This window comes from Falco peregrinus, chromosome 2 (assembly GCF_023634155.1).
Source record: "Falco peregrinus isolate bFalPer1 chromosome 2, bFalPer1.pri, whole genome shotgun sequence".
Lineage (NCBI taxonomy): Eukaryota > Metazoa > Chordata > Aves > Falconiformes > Falconidae > Falco > Falco peregrinus.
In genome coordinates, this window is record NC_073722.1 from 124,259,807 (window position 1) to 124,282,590 (window position 22,784).

The 22,784-nt window shown below is 42.0% G+C and overlaps 2 protein-coding genes across 4 annotated transcripts in view; one reads left to right on the forward strand and one right to left on the reverse strand.

Moving 5' to 3' along the window:
• On the forward strand, nt 1–17,099 carry PRKAR1A (protein kinase cAMP-dependent type I regulatory subunit alpha). Its single transcript, XM_055795891.1, has 12 exons — nt 1–134; nt 1,277–1,336; nt 2,262–2,440; nt 7,819–7,992; nt 8,624–8,715; nt 8,928–8,989; nt 9,521–9,567; nt 10,215–10,373; nt 11,046–11,106; nt 11,389–11,510; nt 12,138–12,219; nt 14,615–17,099. Exons 3-12 carry the CDS (start codon nt 2,264–2,266, stop codon nt 14,785–14,787), a joined length of 1,149 nt encoding a protein of 382 aa, XP_055651866.1. The 5' UTR covers nt 1–134; nt 1,277–1,336; nt 2,262–2,263; the 3' UTR covers nt 14,788–17,099.
• The window catches only part of FAM20A (FAM20A golgi associated secretory pathway pseudokinase), a 19,606-nt gene continuing 13,317 nt past the window's right edge, over nt 16,496–22,784 (reverse strand). For all 3 annotated transcript variants that reach the window (XM_055795881.1, XM_055795883.1, XM_055795882.1), the window contains one exon: nt 16,496–20,032. In XM_055795881.1, the coding sequence (XP_055651856.1) occupies nt 19,768–20,032 (265 nt within the window). In that variant the 3' untranslated portion in view covers nt 16,496–19,767. The remainder of the gene's footprint in view (nt 20,033–22,784) is intronic.

Sequence of the window (22,784 nt, forward strand, 5' to 3'; positions counted from 1 at the left end):
CGGCGGGCGGTGATTGGCTGGATCAGTCGGTTTCCGGTGGGAGCTGCTGCCGCCGCTGCTGCTGTCGCGGAGGCCGCGGCCGGGCCGGGACTGGCGGGGGGGCGGTGAGGGCCCGGCGGAGCCGCCCGCAGCAGGTGAGCGGCGCGGCCCGGCCCGACCCGGCAGCCCCTGATGCGGGCGGTGGCGGGGCGAGGAGGCGAGGCCGGGCTCGAGGGGCGCGGCGCGGGGCGGGAGGCCTGCGGCCTTTGGGGGCGGGGGCTGGCCCCGCTGAGGGGAGCGGCCCGGTGCGGGCAGCTCCCGAGGCTACAGTGGGGGCAGCGTCCCCGTTCCTGCCGTGGCTGGAGGCCCCGGGTCTGTGAGGGAGAGAGGCCGCGCTGCGTTGGGCCCCCGCCGGCTTGTCGGGCCGCGGTGGGGCTGGGCGGGCGTCGCCTCCAGGCGGCCAGTGCTCCAGCAGTTCCCGGCCCGGCGTGGGGCTGGGGGCTTCGGGGGTGCCCCTACCCCGGCAACGCCGTGGCGTTAATTTCGCCCTGGTGCTGCCGTAGAGCTGCCCGCTGGGCCGTGGCGGCGCCCCCGGGGAGCGGGAGCACCCCCGGCCCTGCGGTGAGGGGCGGGCTGGGCTGGGCCTGGCAGGGCTGCCCCAGGGAGGGCAGGCCGGGCCCGGGCCGTTCGAGCCATCTAAGTGCAGCCGGGCGTTAGGAGGCTCTGGGAAACCTCGGGTTTGTAATATGCAGAAAAAATACTTTGTAGAAATGCTGCAGTTTTCAGTATTTCTTTGGTATTTTCAGCCCTGGCCTTGCTGTTCTCATGACCAACCGTGATCCGTGTCTATCAGCAGCGCAATTCTTTTTCTGTAGTTTGTAATTTGCAGTCTGTCAGGGAGCCACCAAGTTTCTCTGTGGCTGTTAATTAAGACTGACCTTCACTGTGTGAGCTGTCAAAACAAAAGAAGTAACTGGAGAACTTTAAGGCACTCTTTGAATCCATGTGAAGTCCATAATTGGTGTTTGTGCAACACAATACATCTGTCTGTGCATACTTATGCAGGGATGAACTGTGACAAGAATGAAACCTGTTGAAGTGTTAGCAATTTCGTATTAACTCTAGTCCTCCTGTAATCTCTGGTGGCATAATTCAAGGGGCACAGTGTTATATTGCCTATGTTTCTCAATCTGCTGCCTCAGTAGGATAAAACGCGTAATATGACTGCATCATTTGGCTTTTCAGTTGTCACTTCTCAATGTCATTTTGACTGAATCCATTTTTTTCTTTTCAAAAGCTGATCCTGGGATCAACATATCTTCGTATTTATAAGCTGTTGCCACAGTCCCTGTAGCAGGTAACTTTATTTATATTTCCTCAGAAATGCACTGAGAAATTCTTTTCTATTTCTAAAGTTGTCTCAGTGTTAATTGCTTTATGAAAAAAGTTACGTGAAATGTTTTTATATATAAATGTAAAAATAGATTTTAAACTGGTTCTATAACTTGGAGGGGATGACACCTGCTTAAGAATATTTTTCAAATTGTTACAGCTGACACTATAATTTTAAAGTCTGTTGAAAAGTTGGCGTCGTAATAGATGTGTTTAAAGATGTACTCTTGATTATTTATAGTTGAAGAAATATTTTTGGGACTGCAGTGTATCCACAGAGATAGTTACGAAATATGGACCAGTTTAAAATGGAGGGTAGCTTTTTAGAAGTAATGCCCCTAATTCCATAACTTCCGTTAGTGGATTCTGCCTTGGCATTTGGCAGACTGGCTTTGTTTTCAACCTTAATGTGTTTCACTTCCTAGTACTTTTCATACTGGCCTCTCAGATTCCCAGCTTCCACCCATGTGTCTCCTGCTCGTCATCTCCGTGACCCTGTACAGCTCTGTGAAGTGAGCCTCCAGTCCTATGGAATACTAGGCTTAATCAGCAGAAAGTTTAGGTGGAAGCTTCCCTGACTCTGAGTGCTTGTAGAGCTTGAGTTATTGAAGATTTTCCAGCTCGATCAAATGCTTTTCCTTTTGTTCCTGTGGCTAAAGAGCACCTAGATTTTTTATTTCTCTCCAGGTGCTAAGTAAGTTCATAGCTTTTTCTTTCACGGTTTATTTTAGTTACTAGTTTTACCAATAAAGGTAGTTTTATGCTGTGGTATCAGTAAGATTGTAATGCAGTGTAACTTTCTTTCAGGCAGCATAGCATGTCTGACTGTATCGGGCTGCAGCATCTTTGTTTCTGCTAGTTATTTAACCTTCTCTTTCTTTTATCTTCAGCAATGGCAGCTTCTAGCAGCAGCAGCAGCGAGGAGGAGCGTAGTCTTCGGGAATGTGAACTTTATGTCCAAAAACATAACATCCAGCAACTTCTGAAGGATTGCATTGTACAGTTGTGCACAGTGAGACCTGAAAGACCCATGGGATTCCTCAGAGAGTACTTTGAGAGACTGGAGAAGGTAAAAATACATAGCGGGGGGGAAAGAGGGTGGAACAACCTAAATTTGCATCATCTTCTTGTGATTTAGAGATGGAGCTTTGGATTTGTCTGGTGTTCATATTGGCCATTTGAAATTGGAGCTGATGCTTTTGGAAAACAAATCCTATTTTCCAGTAGTTTATGCCAGTTGAGCACGGTGTAAAAGCACCTCTGTCATAGCAAAGCACATAGGGCAGAACGTAAGCTGACAAGGAGACTTACCCAGCTGGGATGCAGATGTAATCCCAGTCTAATGCTTGCTCATGAAAGCTAGTAGGTGGCACACACGATTGTGTCTGTAGTTAGATAACTGTGGTGTTTGACCTTGGTTAGACACAGACATTAGGTGTCTGATTTCTTATATTGAGACAAATGGTTTACGATAATGTGGGTACAGCACAGAAACTCCTTCTGTTAGTTTCTGTTAGGTTAGTGGTAGTCGGGCAGGCCTAGCTGAGGACAAATGGAAGTATTTGCATTCCAGATCTCTAGGAGAGCAAGCCTGTTTCTGCCTTCTCTTGGGAGTTCGGTGTTGGTGTTTTGCTTTGTTGTTCCTCTTGTCCTCAAGGTCTCTTTGGTGTTCTTGTTGTTGTTGGAAGCATTCTGGAATCTTGGGAATGGAAAGCATTTTGTCATCTCGGTGCTCATGCTTGAAACGGTGATTTTGCATTCTTTTGAACTGTTCATTTTATATATTGATGCTTAAGCAGATAGGAACGGAAGCTGCTATGAAAATGGAAGGTTTTAAAGGCTAATGCAGGGAAAGGTTAGATACAATGACTATTCAGAATACACAATTAGTAAATAATGTAGCTGTGACCTCATACACAGTCAGTTGCAGGTGCTCCTTTCAGTAGTTGTTGTATATGGGAGTTATGTCTTTTTAATTTTTTTTTATTCTAGCTAGTTACTAATTGCTAATGTAAAGCAGAAAGAAATGAACACTACAGGTTATCAATATGCATAGTGCAAATTGTCTTTTAATGGAAGTGTTCAAGGTAGATACTAGAAAATGACCACATGGTGCAAACTAACCTGTAACTCCATGTATTTGAAGAACATTTTGCTTATTAAATGAACAAGAACTCCAAGAACTCTGCAATATGCCTGACTTGCTTTTTTTTTTTTGGTGTAGATGCATCTTGAGTACATTCTCTTTCAGAGAGAATACCAGCAGCAAACCAGGTAGTAAGCAGGTTCTTAAAAATTCATTGTGCCTCCTTCCCCACCTTGGATTCTCAAGTTTCTAAGTACTGATAGATTGGTAACTGGTAAAACATTGCCACAAGTGTTGATATGCAAAACTTTACAAAGTAAACTGCATTAGCACACTTAGAATAAATTGTAAACCAATCCATACATAGGGATATAAAATAGGAATATTTCGATGCTTTTGTAGTGAACTTACAGTCAACATGCATTATTTAAAAGTAAAGGGAACTGTTGGCTTTTAGCAAGACAAGTCTAGCTCTGAACTTAATCACATGTATTCTGGAGTTGAATAACTTGATTTTATTCTGGTGCAAGTAGGCTGTCTTAAGTATTTGGTCAGCCTACAAGGAAGCTGAAAATAAAACTGGTTAAGTAATGTTTCTTCCCCCTTAAATTACTCTTATTAGAGTTTTGGTCAGGGTCTCTTATGAGTTGTGTTGGTATGGGTTATACGTGCCCACCAGCACGGCGATAGCTACAGGTGAAACTGTAGTATTTTTCTTCTTGCCTTCTTGAATTTAAAAATTGCTACAGCTTTCTCTTAAGTCAAGTCTCACTGTTCAGTCTAATGGATTGGTCTTAGTTTAGCCAGGTAATGTGGTACCTTAATAGCTATCAAGTAACAGCAGTGAACATCCTGTACTATGTTAGCCAACTCCTCTGACATCTGTGTCTGGAAAGCACAAATGTGAAGCACTATTATTAACCAGCTCTAACGTGGTAGTTAGCTCTGGGAGAGGAAAAATAGGTGAAACAAAATCTGCTTCACCTTCCAGAAGTAATGTCTGTTACATCTTCAATAAAGCAGGGTAACTTTTCAATATACTTTTATAAACGTATTCATCTGTTAGACTGGCTGAAATTGAGGTTGAGATACAGTATTTTTTTTAAGATTGAATTTTGAAGAAACACCATTTAAAACTGAAGCAAGGTTGCTATTTTCTCTGTGGTTATCCTGACAGTCATCTCTCCCACAGCACGCAAACACAGAGCTGATTCACTGTCATGTTATTAAAATACATTGAAGACATTTTAACATGCTTTTGAATTTATGTTCAGAAACATTAAAATTACTGCCTCTGAGATTGCTGTAGCTACTGTAGGAATTCAGATATCCTCTTCTGGGTTATGAAAGCTGTTTCATGCATCTAATTACTACACATTGATTGTATAAATGTTTTTATTTTATCTGTTTGTGGTGTACTAAAGCCTCTATTCTTTTTGCTGTGCAAACGTGTCTGGTAACAGCAATGCATACTAAAAGCTAATGGCTATGCTTGGCTGTGTAGGTAGTCTGAGCTATGGAAACGTAATGTAGAGATCGTTATTACAGTCTGCCAGATGGATATTGGTCGTGGCTGTCCACTGAAATAAGTGCATGTTTGAAATATTGTGTGTAATGCAGTTATGTGCATCTTAGGCTTTACAGAAAGCTGGAATTACAAAGCGCAATTGACACCCAGTCACTGTACTTATTCCCTGCCACCTGCCCTGCCTCTGTACATACATACCTGAATATTTTCCCGTTTTCCTAAGTGTTTCTTTTGCAAAACATGGAAGTTAAGGATGATAAACTGTGCAGTTGTGACTTTATTTTATTGCGGGGCTTTTAACACTTTTTTTTTTTTAGCTTCTGAGTGTTTGGGATTTAAGTGTGTGGAGAGCTGATATAAATTAAATACTAATTAGCCAGAAGTTGAGACTGTTTCTGGTGTGATGACAATTACCAGGTGCCAGGCTGTACAGTGTAAAACATAATTCTGAAATTGCGAAGGTCATCCTCAGTAGCTGGTAGACTTCAATATGAGTATGTGAAGTCTTATCACTTTAAATTATTACAAGTAAGAAACGTTAAATTAACTTAATAACAATTTTTTACTTGTCAGGAGAAATGAGATTTTACAGTTAATGGTCACTGACACTGAAAACTTCAAACTGCTTCATCAACAGAAAGACCAGGCTCAACACTCGGATGTAATAAACAGGCTAACTTTATTACTAAACCTTCTTAAAATCCTGGTAATGGTTATACTGATCCATACAGAGTAAAATGAATGCCTTTGTTCATTCTCTGTTAATTTGAGGAGCCTCTAAACCTGAACAAATACATTTTCTCAGTCATAAGTAATGGCTAAATTCTAAGGTAACAGAGTAACAACTGCCACTCTTCCTTCAGGTCCTAGTGCAATTTTTCTCTGATCTGGTGGGGGAGTAATGTGGTTTAATATCAGGAATTGTAAAAGGTGTATTTTAAAAAGATGAACACATGAAAAGCTACTGCTGTGAAAACAATGAGATTTTAGCATGTCACTGCGTGGCACAGTGTTGTCTTGCAAGGTGTAATGGGATACATGGAGATTTGTCTCATTCAGGGATAATCTTCCTCTTGCTGTGTGTGTATGTAGGCTATTTAGAATAGCTGGTATATTTTAAATTAATGTGTTATCTTGCCCACCTGTAACTTGTTTATATGTCCATACCCTATCTTAACATACTTCTTTTTAATATAGTAATATTAAATCTCAGATCAGGCAGAAGTTTCCAGTTGTTTTTTTTTTTCTGTTAGTGCAGTTTTATTGTTCCTTGAGTGGACCATTACCCTGATGAGTCTTTTGCTGAACAGTGTTTTGATACACAGCTCCCTTGGTAAATGCTGCTGAAGCGCTTCTAGCTGTGAAAGTTACAGGATCTCAATATTTTATGTGATACTGGGGAAAAAATACAGCAGCTGGTGTTCACTTACTTAAAAAGTGTCAAGGCTTTTTTATGGGTGAAATACTTTGTATGTGAACAAACAATATGTTTCTGTGGTTGGTGGTGCTGCCCACTTAGTAGAGAGGCAGTTTAAACCGAACACTTACTACTGGTCAAACTATTTTTAACTTCATCTCAGTTGAGACTTGTTTCTCTAAAATCAGAGGATGGAAACAAGGTTTTAAATATGTTTTGCTCCCATCATTTTGAAATGTAGCACTATTTTTATCAATGGGCAAAAAGCAGGAAGTGGAATGTAATTTGATGGATCAGTGCTTGCTCTTTGGCTATCTGAGAGGTGTAAAATGTAAACTCGCTGTAATGGTTATCTGATGTCCCTTTCCTCAAAGTGGTGGTGTTATACATAGCCTCTGTGCACCTCCGGAGCGGAGCATGGCAGCCAAGCAACAAGCTGCCCAGCTGAGCAGGGGACAGTTTGATCAAGGACACTGGGTCAAACCCAGCTTTTAAAAGTGCCGGGAGCTGTCAGAGAACAGATGACTCCTTGTGCTTTTAAGGCATGTCCCAAACCCCTGTTTCCTTAATGCTGGGAAAGTAATTTGAGCTGTTATGATGCAAATGCTTTGGCTCCAAGGTTGGCTTTTTTGTTTTGTTTTTAGTCTGATTTTAGTTGATTAAGGTGAATCTTCTAGTACATAGAAGAATCAAATTTTGTGTGTCAAGTTAGACTTCACTTTATTGTGAGTATGCTAGTCTTCTACAAAATCACTACAACACAGTGCAGCAGGTAGCTGAGGGAAATAAGGAAAATGTGTGACGTCATGCAAAGATCCGGGGTTTGCAGAAAAAACCCTACCGTTTGGCCTCTAGCATCCTCCCTCCAGCTCTTTTGTAAGCAGCGTTCATATTTCTTTCTCCTAAAATAACTGTTGGTTATTGAGTATCAAGTTGGTCCATGACTTGACCTTGTTTCAAAAGCTTCTCATGTAACATGGATTTCTGAGGAATTGCTCTTCTGTCTTTCAAATCAAAAAAGGCTTAACACCTCCCAGCTGAGGGAAAGAACTGCTGGGTTTACAGTTGGGAAGACTGTACAAAAAAACTTTACAATTTGCAGAACGTCCATATTGCCTGTGGATTACAGTAGTGGAAAGTAGAATCGACTTGTTTATACTACTTAATTTATGAAACTATTAGCGTAACTTATTAAAAATAAACACCATTGTGATATGAATGTTGTGAATGGCCTATCTGCCATCTATTTTGAAAGGCCTTTGATCTTGGTTGCTGTAGTCTCCTGTTGGCCTTAATGTGGGAGCAGACGTATGCAGGAAGCTCCCTTGCATTGGCAGGCCGAATTGGAATGTGATATATAACGACTTTTTTCTTCACTGGATTATGTGATGCAGACATGTCTCCCTTCCTGTTTAGGAGGAAACAAAACAGTTGTTGAATCAACAGAAGTCTGGTTCTCGCTCAGACTCGCGGGAGGATGAAATCTCTCCCCCTCCTCCTATGAACCCTGTGGTTAAGGGTCGAAGAAGGCGCGGGGCCATCAGTGCAGAAGTCTATACAGAAGAGGATGCTGCATCTTATGTTAGAAAGGTGCTTTGACTTCTAAATGTTGCTAAAAATTGCATCTACAATCCAAGAGTTTGTCTAAGACCACCTTTTAGCCAGTGTATTGGGTAACACTAAGCTCCTGTAGCCTGTTAAGTCTTGTGATAACTAAAAAGCAGACCTCTGTGTACAGCTGTTTAATTGGAGGTTAGAATAAACTGTCATGCAATTAAACCATTTATGCATAACTTGGATCTGTTCCTTTTGAAGTAATATATATATTTAGATGCACATATTTATATATTATATATATAAACAAAGTGTTTCCAGTTATTTGACAGCTGCAACAACATTACGTTTAGCCTAATGGCAGAGCAGACTTGCTGCTATTCATAGCAAAATGGAAGTTGAACAGATACATGTACTCTTGCAAAAAACCCTGAAAAACTTAGCATTGAAGGATGCTTTTACAGTTGCATGAAGTAATACAGGATTTTATTTACCTTCTGCAAAAACTGGCTGTAAACACTGACTATATTTGGTTTTAGATCTGTAGTCCTTGAAAGAAACTGCAAAAACTCAGCCAGTGTTTTGTAGCAATTTAAATAATCTGTTTACCCTGGGGAGTGCAGATTTTTTTTAAATTAATCAGTTACTTTTTCTGTTTATATCCTAGGTTATTCCAAAAGATTATAAGACTATGGCTGCTTTGGCAAAAGCTATTGAGAAGAATGTGCTGTTTGCCCATCTTGATGATAATGAAAGAAGGTAGGAGCAAATCTTTGTAGTCTTCCTTGAAGGGCAGGCTTCAGAAGAGCTAAATGTGTCATAACGTACAAAGCTGCACAGCCACTTTATAATAGTGTAACCATACAGAGGCTATAGGAAGAGTATTGAGAGGTTGGAGGTACAGATGTATGAATGCATGCGTGCCTGGCAGTTCTCCAGCACTTGTCTAATGTTGGTATCCTTTTCTTCAGTGACATCTTTGATGCAATGTTCCCTGTCACTTACATCGCAGGAGAGACTGTCATACAGCAAGGCAAGTGACAGTTGTTTACATTGGTGAATAAGTGCCCTAGTGCTGCTGTTAGGTTTTGGGTGGTTAGTTGTTTGGTTGGTTGGTTTTTAATAAAAACACTGTCTGCATACAGTAACCCTTTCTTGTTATGTTACCTGAAGCACAGCTCATACTAAAGGGAGGAGTGGAGCAGTTTCAGGAAGATGTGGTTTCATTACATATGTTATCTATTGTAAAGATTGTCATTTGATGGCTCTGTAGAACACGTTTTATCAGTTTATGGATCTGGTATGCCTTTCCAGTAATACTGGCAATGCTGCTGATCTCCCACATACCAGTAGGTGTCCTCTTTCACAGGACTAAGATGAGTGCAAAATTGGCAAAATGTGAAATTTCTTCCTGCAAGCTGTGCAAAAATTGGTTGCTGTCAACCTTATTAGATTCTAAACATCAAAGTTGTCAGAGGTGCCATTTCTGTGAAATGTGAATGTTTGCATAGCTTTACTTTTTTTTTTTTTTAATGTGTATTCAATATTTTCTTGTCGTCTTTAGGTGATGAAGGTGATAACTTCTATGTTGTTGATCAAGGAGAAATGGATGTAAGCATTATTGGTCGTTTATTAATGATATTTTTGTTCCTAGTAGAAGAAGTAGGCTTCTTCTACAGGTCCTTCCTTTAGCAACTGTTCTCATAATAAATTCTTACTTGTAAAAGCTTATTTTGTTCCCTTAACAGCTCAATCTGGCTGTTCATACTGAGTTGTGTGGCTTTCAAAATGAACGATTTGGCCACCAACACAATATTAATGCATTACAAGAGCAGGGTGGAGTCTAGTTGTGGTGTGGGACAGGCGTTAAGAATGAACAGGCTTTTTATTTTCCAGTCCAACTCATCTGTAACTTTCTCTGACAGAGACTTTGTTGATATTTTATTTCTTATCACAGGATCTCAGGAGTCTGTGTGTAGTCTCTGTGCATGTGATGTAGAAGAGAGTCCCTTTGTTGATGAAAGTAAAAAATTGTGGCTGGGACTGGGGTTGGCTGTGGAATGTTGATGAGCCTGGAATGGTCAACTCTGGCTGTACAGATGTGAGAATTTCCCTTTATTAGAAAGGAAATGTTTTCTAATAGCATTTTAGAATGCTATTCTAGGCATTCTATAAAGGGCAGCAGGAGCTTCATGTTGTCTTTGACCAGCTCGCGAGACACCGTGGGCCTTGGCTTACCACAGTGCGCTGCCTTTCAGGTTTATGTGAACAGCGAGTGGGCAACCAGCGTTGGTGAGGGTGGAAGCTTTGGAGAACTGGCCCTTATCTATGGAACTCCCCGTGCTGCAACTGTCAAAGCGAAGACGAATGTGAAGTTGTGGGGCATTGATAGAGATAGCTATAGAAGGATCCTGATGGCAAGTATTTTTCCAGCTGGTGTGTGGCTTATGTCATTGACTCAAGTAGCTGTGTGCATAGTCTGGAATCGGGCTTTTGGTTTTACTATTCACTCAACTTACACTGGTCATCTGACCTTTTATCTGTGCTGGTCCTTTCCTGGAGTTGGTTATTCGAAATCCTGCTGTCTCTTTTGTAATCAGAAAACTGATCACTCAGCGTATGTCTGTCAGGCGTGGGGCAAGGAGGAGTCTTGCATTGGTGAACAAAACAATACCAATGCAGTATTAAACGACTAAAAAATGTAATAGCTGCTGGTTAACGAGCCAGATGTTTTGATTCTATTCTGTATTTAGCTTGCTATTTGTAAGTGGTGTGTGTGCGCAGCAGTTGTAACTAAGTTGAGCAGGTGTTGTGAGTTTTGGTAAGGTTATACAGTTAGAATGCATTTAAGAGTGTTTATTGCAGCCTTAATGTTTAAGTACTTTATGAAGGTTGCTCAGCTCTGAAATATTACTGAAATAAATTTGAAAACAATCTTGTGAGTTTGGGGTCTGTGAGACAGGATGCAGTATGTCTGGTTGAAATTTTTTATCTTGAGTTTTAATTGAAGCCTCATGTAAAATATGAAGTAGAAAGAAAACTTACTTCGTGTGCTTGGGGTGGAGTGACTTTTTTTTTTTCTTTTGTAGGGCAGTACTCTGAGAAAGAGAAAGATGTACGAGGAATTCCTTAGTAAAGTATCTATATTGGGTAAGTGAGAAGACTTCTGTTGCGAAGTGGAATAAATTGCCATATTGTCATAAGGCTGTTACCCAGCATTATTATGATAACAGGCTATTGTGGAAATCTGTTAAAACTGACTGCAAAGTGTGTGCAGCTTTTCTGCATCATTCCAAAATAATTCTAATTCAAGTCTTGATACCTGATGCACAGGTGTAGCCAGAAATAGGTTGACCTCTGTGTAAAGAGAGATCAAAAAGTATAATTTGTGTCTTGAAAAGATACTCCGTTAATGAACTTCTAAATCCATAGAATCTCTGGACAAGTGGGAGCGTCTCACTGTAGCTGATGCGTTGGAACCAGTACAGTTTGAGGATGGGCAGAAGATTGTGGTCCAGGGAGAGCCAGGAGATGAATTCTTCATTATCTTGGAGGTAAGTAAAGTAAAAAATAAAAGCCTAGAACTTTATTTCTTCTTAACATGGTTTATTCTGTCCCTAAATAGGCACTTGGAAAAAATCAAAATGTAAGAATATACTTAGTGGAGAATTCCTAAAGAAATATAATCTTGCCGGACATGCAGAAGCTTGTATTTGGTTTGCTATTTTTACACATGGTACTTCCTGGAAGAAAGTAACAAGTTTTTGGCTGAAACAGTTTATCTTCTTCAGAAGAGACCTGTTCTAGATAGTAACGTCTTGCTAGTGGTAATCGTTGTTTCTTGTCTGGGTTTTTTTTTTGTTTTTTTTTTTTTTTTTTGAGTGCATTTGGTCTTTCTCCCACCCCCTAGTTATACTGTAATATTCTCACTGTTATGAGGAAAAGCAGGAAGAGGTCAGTGCTGCGGATGTGCAGATACCCCAGACATTTTCTGCTTAGAGAGGAGGGAGGACCAGCTGTTTTTATAGGGCAGTCTGCTGAGCTATGCAAGGACTGTGCAGCAGTTTTTAGACTGAGACATCATAACAGTTATTTGTGCAAAGCAGCTGAATCTGTGTGGAATTCAATGTTGCAAGTGATGCTGGAAATTCCAATTGTTTAATTGCTGTGATTTATTAAAGGGCACAGCTGCAGTGTTACAGCGTCGATCAGAAAATGAAGAATTCGTTGAAGTGGGCAGACTGGCACCTTCTGATTATTTTGGTGAGTTACATACTGATGGTGACATACACCACTGTCACCATTTTACCTGTGCTGTGTAGATGACTGTTGTGAATGATAGTGATGAGGTGGATTTGCTTAATTACTGTTTTGGCTAACTCTTGTGGCTTCATTCAATGTCAGGTGAGTATCAGAGTCGCTTGGCATGCAGGTGTGCATGTGTATCACAGAAATGTGATTGTTCTAGAATACTCTAATTTAGAAGGGGCCTGGTGGTGGTTTGGTCTAACTTCCCTACCCTGAGTAGAGCTAACTTTGAAATTGCGTCATATTGCTCAGGGCTGTGTCCAGCTGAGTCTCTTGGTCTCCAGGGATGGGGATCCCGCAACCTCTCTGGGCAATTTCTTTCACTGTTTAACTCATGTTGTGAAGAATTTTCTTCGTGCCCGACAAGAATTTCCTGTTCTGCAACTTGTTGCTTTCTCTCTGCCTTTCACAGTGCAGAGAGCAGCCTAGTTTTGCCTTTATAATAACTCATTACGCAGCGAAGACAGCCTTAAGATTCCCTCCTTAGCTGCCTTTTCTCCAGGTCAGACTAATGCAGTTCTTTCAGCATCTCTGTACACCCAGTGTGCAGTCCCCTGACCATCTGGGTGGCACTGCTGGACTTGCTGTGCTTTGTCAGCATCTGGTACCGGGGACCCCAAAGCTGTGTGGTGCTCTGGACGTTGTCTCCCAAGTGCAGATCAGGGTCTTTTCTCCTGTTGAAGGTGTTCTAACTCAGCTAAAAGTTACATACCATGTAAATTGCTTTGGGTTGAAAAAAACTTACATATGTTGGCAAAGAAAAAGGCTGAGATCCTGTGATAAGTACTTGCTTGTGAAGACTTTGGAATAATCTTCACATGGAACTAGTCTCTTGTCTAGTGCATGTTGATTTATTTTGGATCACAGATAAGGACTGGATATGTATGCTTACAGAGCATTCTTGGAGTATAATGTAACAGTATGTAACAAGATACTCCTTGTGGCCTTATTTGGGTTCAGAAGAAAAGTGGCTTGCAGCTCAACCTGTTCAGAACCTGTTGTTTAAGGTGTAATAATACTTCCCTCACTAAAAAAAAGAAAGAAAACCCAGCTGCAAACCAGAACCTCTAACTCTTTTCTCATGTTTAAGGTAGGTCCTCTCTCCTTACTTCTTATTACTCCTTCTAAGCAGTCCTCTTGCTGAAGGGTTCTGGTTGTTCAGTTTTTCAGCTTTGTAGATGATGTAATCAACAAATACTCTGTTGCAAAGGTCTGAAGTGGGATGTACTCAAGAGTGTGTTAGTAGTACTGGATCTGACCAAAGGTCAGCTTAGGTCAGGATTTAGTACTGGATTTTTGTTTGGTGAATGTCATTTCAGTCTTTTCTAACATTTCCCTTCATGTGTACTCTGGAGTTTTCCACTCTCAAACTAAAAGTTATCTCTACCGTTGTGTTCAGGTGCTGCAGACCTGTCCTCCAGGGGTTGAACTCTCCCTTAGAACCTACTTATTCTTTTGCAAGCCTGTGTTTTGTAGGTTAGTGAGTTCAGGAGTTTTAATTGGGCACAGAGGAAAAGTTTTTCTCATTGCTTTTGAACATCCCTTCTGATAATGCAGGCAAATCTATTCTCTGAGGAGCACCAAGTTCTTTCCTCAGTCCCAAACATGGGTGTAACCAGCCCAACTGCTTAAAAACAAACAAATCCAAAAGTTGGTGGTTGATGCTGTGATTTTTCGTGCTTGTTCCTAGGGATGTTAGGCGTAGCTGTTATCACCAGTGGAAGCAGGGGCTTGTTGAAAGCTATTTCCAAATATGTTGTTTAGCAGTTGTGACAGGTATTTGAAACAAAGCTTTTGGCATGTTTGTGCATAACTTACGAAACGGGAATCCGATGGGACTTCAAGATACTAATCTTCCACAGTCCCATAGCAAAGTCAAACTCTTGATTCTGGCTAGCTATGGGGCAAAAGCTCCTGTCTCGTGCATTAACGTTTTTACTTCAATACCGTCATTGTCTTGTCCTGAATTTCCTAGAAATATCAGAATTGAACGGTAGCTTACCTTACATATTAAAAATAACTATTTGTTGACTAGAAAAATTACATGTTTAATTGAAACATGACCATTTCTCATGGAACCAATAGTCGAAATTCTTTAGGCCTTTTTCAGAGAGACTTGAATGTGGACAGGCTTTTTAATTAGGAAAATCAAGTAGTTTTGTTTTGTTTTTTTTTTTTTAAACTGCCTTCACAGTTGCTTCTAGTGTAACTACGTAGATACTTGTTCTGATCAGTGTTAAAACCTGAATTACCTTTGGTTCCTGTAGCAGTTTGAAATAGAGCAGGGTGATTTCTTTGGCTTTCTTGCACGTTGATTTTTAACACTGTTCATGCTTTCCTGTTGCCCTAGGTGAAATAGCTCTGTTGATGAACCGTCCCCGTGCTGCCACAGTTGTTGCTCGTGGCCTGTTGAAATGTGTAAAGCTCGATCGACCCCGATTTGAACGTGTCCTGGGTCCGTGCTCGGATATTCTCAAGCGAAACATCCAGCAGTACAACAGTTTTGTATCGCTGTCTGTCTGAAACCTTCCTCCCTATCCACACCATGCTTCACGAATGCAGACTGCTTTATTACCCTTGTGCAGAGCCACATTGCCACTGGCATTTGCAGCTTCCTGTCTGTTTAAAAAAAAAAAATTGCTTATCATGGCACTATTTTTAATTTTAGAGCATATTAGTTCTGTGCTCTCTGTCCCTTTTAATTTAATAGAAAAAGTTCTATGGAGGTGTTTGCTCTTACGGCTTCTCTCTGTGCAACAATGTCCAACTCGGGCAAATGCAGCCTTGCGTCAGCGAGGGAGAGATCTCCTGGCGCCATGCCAGTTGCCATAGAGTAAGGAGGTGATGGGGGAGTGGGTGGAAATGCTTTTAAAGGTGTTACTCAAATTGTTGGACAGATTTTAAGGCTGTGGTCATAATCTGCTGTATTTCTCTTGAAATGAGAACTGCCCTTGTAATGGCGCTTCTTGAGGCTTGGGGTTTTCTTTTTTTTCTTTTTTTAAAAATTTTCTGGGTACTGTAATCCTGGGTTCAATCGTGAGGCATCAGCTGCTAAGAAAGCCACAGTTGGAATTTAACAGTATAATTGTTCCTGTTGTCTGCTGGTTTAAGATTGCTTAGTTACGTTTTTGTCAAGTGTAAATCAAAGCTTTTAAGGTTTATAGTTCTGGTGAACTACTGCAGATGTTACTTAATTTGCTGACTTGCCGCAACTGATTTTTTTTCTTGTTCTTTCTTCAGCGATAGATATACCATTTAAAACTCTTCCTGTTCAAAGTGGCAAGAACCAAATGTTACATTAAATGCCTAACTTTGGTGTAAGAATGGTGCAGCTGTCCAGCTGTTAGTAATGTTCAAGTACTTAGATTGGTGTAGAAATTGGAAGCAAACATTTTACTTTCCCTGTGACTCTTGCTTGCTTTGTATTACTCAGCTGACTTTTTAAAGAAATGATCATCAGTTCAGGTGACCCTTTGTTACCAGGGAAAATAAATGTTGAGTATTTATGGCCAGCATCAGTTGCAGGTGGCAAGATTGCTGGTCTATACAGATGCCATTATTCTTGGTAGAGAATGAGGCAGAAAAAGTGAATGTTTTAACTTTCTTGCAACACTCAGTTATTTTAAGTTTTAAATCAGTTAATCCATAATTTTTAAAATGGTTAATTATAAATCTAGTTTGAATACAAAAGGTGCATTCTCTTTCCTTGCCAATGGAATTTACATGACACGTATTTCATACTCATTCTTTTTTCCAAGTTCAGTATGTTGCGGAGTCTTAAATGTATTTCAGTATTTACCAGCTTTGTGTTACATTATTCTGTGCGCACCAGTACTTCCCAGAAGTTTTTACTGAATTCCACGGTTCAATAATGGTAGGCAATTTTTAAGGTTTCCTTTAAACTGTAATTTATATAAAAGTAGTGTAGGTTTGTATTTGGGAGTGACAGCAAGCAGTTTTGCATTTGTTGTGCAACTACTTCTAACGATGGAGCCCTCGTTTTATTTCCCTTCTGAATCGATAGGGATTCAAATTCAACAGACTTTCTCCCAGGCCCGTAGATAATAAGGAAGAGCCTGCTGATTGATGCAAAATAATAGTGAGGGTGTCAAGCCTTTACAAAAGGTTTCAGGGTATTTCTGAACCTGAACTCCCAATAATGGGATTTAAATGCTTGCAGTTTGAGTTCTTTTTTCAGAAGATGTTGAGTAGAGGATTTCTGCCAGAGTCCTTAAGGAGTAAACAAATGCTACCTTTTCTGGTTTTTTGGTCTTTTTTTTTTTTTTTTTTTTTTGTAAAACTATTTTCTTCAGTTGACTATCCAGGTTTTTTCTTCATATGTATTCTTTGTGTTACTTTAAAGCACCAAAAACTGTGTAAACTAGTTAGAGCTCCACAAAAAAAATGCACATTTTTTTTATATAAGGCTTTCTAATCCAGTTTCACTACCGCATCTTTTTAGCTTGCTGTTTACTCCCTTTTGTAGTTTTACCTACAAGATTTTAAGATAAATCAGCTAAGTCTGAGTTAAATATTAATCACAGTTATAGCTTTACCTTTGTGTGCAATTTAAATATGTTTGAAACCACAATTGGCATAGTTTTGCCTTAGCTAACATTCAGGGCTTTAGAAGTAATTTTTTGCTAGTCCGCCTTTAGCGAATTTATGAAGTCTATTGCCCTAGAAAGCTATAGTCAACCAGAGGACCATTTTTGTATTGTTACCTGACTATATAAGTCTGATTTACTGTATGTGCTAATATATTATATTCCTTTTGTTATAGATTGTCCTAATGGCAGGTAAAGCAATAAAATGATTTAAATTCTTAAATGCAATCAGTCTCTTTTTTTTCCCCTCCCATCCTTATATTGTGTTTTCCTTTGGCCTCAGGGCGTACATTATTAATGAGGTGGTAGAAACTAAGAAGCTTAATGGATTAGCTTTGTGTTAACTCCGGAGGCTCGTGTTCAGGTCCTAGCGTACAGTGCAACTGCACCTTCCCCTCGAGCCTGCTGGAGAGCGTGGTCTCCGTGAGCCAGCCTGTGCCTGTGCCCCAGGAACTCCAGGCGAGTTCTGGCATCGTACACATGACTGCTTTTGCAGTAAAGGTACCTGCGTCTTTTCCGAGTCTCTCTTAGCAACTTGCGCTGCTTTGATCTCCTGCTAAGGTTGTCAATTCCCAGCCTGATCACTGTTACCGGGGCTCATAAGCTTCTGTAAGGTGTCTGTTCCCATCTATGCATACCCTTAATGAAAGTTTTGAACGTATCATGAATGAGTTCTGGTGGACAGACAGTGAGAAATAGAAAAGAGGGATTTTCATACTCGATGAAGTAAGAAAAAAAAGTTGAAGAGTGATGACCTGAAGCAGCTCAGACTGGACATTTTACATACAGCTATGAGAAAGCTAATACCCAACTTTGAAGATATGTTAAAAAATTACCATGTGAAAGAGAATAAAAATAAGAGGCAACCTTGCAACCCCAGTTAGTGTGCTAGCTATTTAAGTATCTGTGGGTTTCTTTCCTTCATCCTGCCCTCCCTTTCCCCCATCCCCTTGGAAAAAAAAAAAAAGGCTGAGAGCAAGTTCTTATTATTGAAAGTGAAAATGTAAACCTTCCAACCTTATAACTTTTTACCATTTATCTTCTGTTGCCATGTTCTTCCTGTTCAAGCAGCCAGCCAGCAGTCACCATTCCATGAGACTGATCAAATTAATTTTGGACTTGTCATGTGTGGTAAGCCTGTAAAACATCGCCGGCAGAGGGAGATACAACTTTGGGAATACAGCGTCTTGTACTGGAACAACTGCTGTGCTGCGCATGCCAAGAGTGAGTCAAATCTTTTTATTTTCATGTATTCTCTGTCCCCAAGAGTCCAAAGGCCTGTAAGCCCCCCCGGTGCTGAGAATTGTTTGATTAAGACTGTCTAAACCCCTGTTTTTGTGAAAGCTGGAAATGGAAGGACATGGCTAAATCACAAGTCATGAGCGACTAAAGGGCTGTGGTGTGGGGTTTGGGGTTGGCTGGGTTTGTGTGGGGTTTTTTGCTAAGCTTCATGGCTTCAGAATGTTGGAGGAATCTCTTCGCTAAATAGAAACACTCCAAACTTCCTCAAATATACAGTGAATACAATAGGCACCTGTGGGGACATAAAGAAATTACAGTCTCGCCTGTCATTTTACAATGTGGAGACAGGTATATTGTAGAATTATAGTGGAGCTGAATGAAGTGCCAGTGCAGTCCCCTGTGAAAAATGATAGCTGCGGCCAAACGAGCTTTGTTCCTTCCTTGCATGATCCAGGCACTTATTAACAGCATCACTGAGTTCCCTTTAGGTTGGGCAAAAGTCCAGCCCGTGAGAAAATGAGCCAGCGCTAGGTGCAGCAGCTTGCTGAGAACCTGTTAACTGCTGCCTGACAAGATCTGTACTATGGTTTTGGGATTCTCTTCTGAAAGGCCTGCAATGCTGTGGGTGGAATTTGTTTAACTTCAAGGTTAGTTTAGAATGAGCTAGCGCATTGGTTGTGGCGTGTTTGGTTTGGGGGTTTTTTTTCCCCTTAAAGATGACAAATTATCAACAAAGTTCTCAACTACTTTCCCTAGGTTGCCAGAAAGCTCAGTGCAATTGTTCTTAAACAGTTAAAGGAAAAAACTTGTTACTGAAGTCCTCTTTAATAGCTATTTTTAAGCCTTGTTATTGGGAGGCATGGGGAAAACTGCCCATTGGAAGATATGCAGTGACTCCCTCCCCGTGCTTTTTTGTTCTCCAGTTTCTATTGCATCTCCTCAAAATGCAGGGGTGTGTGGGGTGGGGGCAGGTTACCATTTCTGTTTTCCAGGGAACTCTTGACAACTTAAGTGACTTTAAAGCAAATGGGGAGCCAGATGACCCGAGCTAGAGGCCCCCCCCACTTTGGTGAGACCAAGAGGCAGTGGACAGGCCTGATGGTCAATACTGTGCAGATGCTCTTCAGTCTGACCATGCTGAATCAGCGTGTTGTCTTGGTGGCAGGTACTGCCCTCATGAAGCAAGACTGCTCTTTTCTCAATGCATAGTCTTGATTACAGAACAGAGACTTAATAAGAGGAAAATGCTCTTGGCATCTCTTTATTCAAGCCTCATCCTTGGACCTGGTTTGTGTCCTTCGCTAGCAAGACCGAGATCCTGTGCCGGTTGAGCAAACAAACGGCCGTGTGTTCCCCCACCCTCCCAAGGGCATGACCAGCTACAGAGCAGGAGATCGCTGCTTTTCCACCAGGGAGCTGCTGTCCCGGGTGTAAGGGTCTGCTGTGGTCAGACCACAACTTACCAACACGCTGCCCAAGCACAGCAGCTTTGGTTGAATACCCAGCATAGAAGCCCAGCGTGATTCTTGAAGGTCTTCTGAAGAGTTTCCCCTCTGTCTCTGCAGGTGTTTGTAGATGGAAATTACCAGCCATTATACCTGTCACTTGCCTTGCAGGAGTTTTCCCTGCCTCTGAGCCCGAGTTAAGGACTGTTTTAAGTGGACAACTTCACTCTGTCGGATGCAGGAGCCTCGACCTGTGTGGTGTCATTGGCCACCACCTTGGCTTCTCCATATGTGTCTATGCATTTCTTCACGGCTTTCAGGATAAGCTGTAACCGTCTGTCTAAAGCCAAGAGATGGGGTTCGGTGAGGACAGGTGCCAGGCGGTCCTGCAAGAGGGATTCCCTCATCATGTCGCTGAGCCGATACTCTGGCTCAGCCAGGAGCTGGAGTCGTAATAATGTTGTCCTCTTTATTCTGGAAAAAAAGAAATCACATATCTTAATGCAAACTACTTGCGGCATCCTAGCAAGAACCAGCTATCTGGGTGCCTTGGGTAGTGGGGAAGGAGGGAAGGCAAAGACAGGTGGAGATACTTCACAAAGAACTTTGGAACAAAACCTTGCCATTTCTGAAGGAAATGAAAATTTTTGCAGCAACCTCTGCTGCTTCCTTTGGTTTTCCAGACTGCAGAGTATTTATTTGTACTGTGGATTTCTGTCACCAGAGAAAAACAAGATAGAAGTTCTCAGTAATGAGTGTTCTTCCTCTGAGCCAGAGATTCCCCAGATTACTGCAGGATGGTGCCGTGTTCCCAAGGATGGCATTTATGGGCTGGGGGCAGAGGGGGAGGTAAAATGAAGAGGCATGAATGAGAAGAAAAATCTGTCAACACTCTGAGCAAAAAGAGGGAGTCTTTCCTGGAACTGATTTAACTGTGACTCTTCACCTTAAGAGATATTGCAATTTAAATATTACTTCCTTTTGACAGAAATTGGGATGAAAAGCTATAATCTTGGAACACTTCTGGGAACGAGACTGAGTATTCTGAAATCATGTGTTTAATCCTCAGCAGAAGTGTTTTGATTTCAGCATCTCTAATACTGAAATTAATCAGTGGTTTTAATTACTGCCCTTTACATTTTGAAAACAAAGTAGTCCATGTTCGTGGAGCCATTCTGACTTAGCTGAGCCAGAATTTTTCAGATGGGAAAAGGTGTAGTCAGGAACATTTTAACCAGCTCCAGAATTTGTCTTTGTACGCTTGTTATTTACCCAGGCTGTCAGCTGGGAACAGCGACCTGGCTCTGCAGCTCTGATGGGACACGTGCGGTTCGGATGGCAGGGGAAGGTTGCTGCTGCCGCTGTGCCCGGCTGAGCAGCCACAGAATCGCACCAGGTGCCAGTGGTGCTACAAGCAACGAGGTGCCAGCAGCGCTCTGGGGCAGCCAAGTGCCCTGCGTGTCTTTGGTCAGCAATGCTTGTGTTGCAGGAGGGAGAAGGATGCTGTGAGCGGCTGCCTCCTGCGTGGTGCTGGCACAGGGGGCAGGAAACTTCACCTGTGGCTGTTGTCCTGGCTGCCAGGCTTGCGTTGATATTCCTGCAAACCCCCAAATAATCAATTGATCAAGTGCTAAGGCTGGCAACGAGGCTTTAAATCGCTGCCAGAGCATGGGTGTGAGGTTCTGCTGCTGCCAGAGAAAGCTTTGCACGGAGCAGATGCAAACCTTCTTCTAGGTGAGGGGTGACCGAGGAGCTGCTGTGGGTAAACGCCGGCTGTGTTTGCTCTGGTCCAAGCGGTGACGGGGCTTGGAGGTGGAGTAGGGGATAGTGTGACCCTGTGGGGAATGGCGTATTCCATGCTGTCACACTTACATAAGAAACAGGCAGAACATGGAAAGGAGTGTGAGATGGAAATCCTGCCACTGGCCCCGCTCCTCTCCCGCAGGGTGGTTGTAACCCTGCTGTTGTACTGAATTGCTGAAGATTTGACCCTGAGCCTTCTCAGGGTTTCATCAGCCAAGAAGATACATATGCCAGGTTAAGTGGGGGCTGTTGTCAGGCCTATCTGTACCTTCTTGAGGGTTTTGACCCTTTCAGGAGAAGGACCATCTCTTACTGCATGGCTACATTTGTGCTGTTTGCTATGCTCGGAGCAACGCTGGGAGAGGAGAGCCGTGTGGGACAAGAACTGCTGTAGGAGCTGTGAAAGGTAGCTAAAAATACCAGTTTTAAATCTGCTGGGAGCCAAACTTAGAGAAGAACTCAGCTGGGAACAAGATGAACATGTTTGACAGGGAAGCGAGCAGCCTGTTCAGCATCCCTGGGGTTTGAGTGGTCCCTCGTGGCTGGAGGACTTGGTTCCTGCTTAGGTGTACACGGCTCAGCTTCGCCTAGGAGCAAGGAGGTGACTCGGTGTGCTCAGTCCAGCCAGTTGGTCAGGGCAGGCTTGAAATCGGTGGCCTCTGCAGTTTACTCAGATAAACCTTTTTACCTCCTTTCCAAGCATTTTTGGATGCTCCCCCACTCCAAATGGATTGGCTGTTCTGGGAAATGAGGGGGGTTTTGTGTGTCCTCTGGGCAGCGTGAGTTGGTTTTACGCTGTTCTTGGCCTTAGTTGGCTTATTTCAAGGTGTGACTTGCAGGTGGTCTTACCACTGCCTTGTACAAGGAGAACCAAATTAAGAAGAGCTTCTGGGAGGTGGATCTGGCAGGATAGGAAGGATCTGACCTGCGGATATTACTGTACACAGGTCAAATTAAGAGGCAGAGTTAATTTACACTGCACAGAACAGGAGTTCAAGAGAAGGATTCACTGCGAGCTTGCCATTATAAATGAAAAGGCTGACTGGGTGCAAATAACAGTTCTTAAAATTAGATCCAGTAATAGAAGTGTATGGGGAGAGAGTGCAGTTGACACCCCAGGGCTGAGATGGAGCAGGTACAGCAAGGAAATAGGTTAGGAGTCTCCTAAAGAGAAACCACAGGGAAGAGCAGCGTTTTGTCTCTTAAATGTAACTTTCAGCTGATGATTTATGTAAATTAATAAAGGAGGAAGACAGGATTCAAATAGGAAAATTTATGAACTTCTTAATGCTATGGGAAGAAACCTGATTGACTGGTAAGTTCTATGAGGTTTTTGGATGGAGATTTCTGAGCTTCATGTCAGACAAATGGGGCTGATAGCACCTTATGTCGATGGGCTGGGAAATGCCAGTAGACCCTTCTG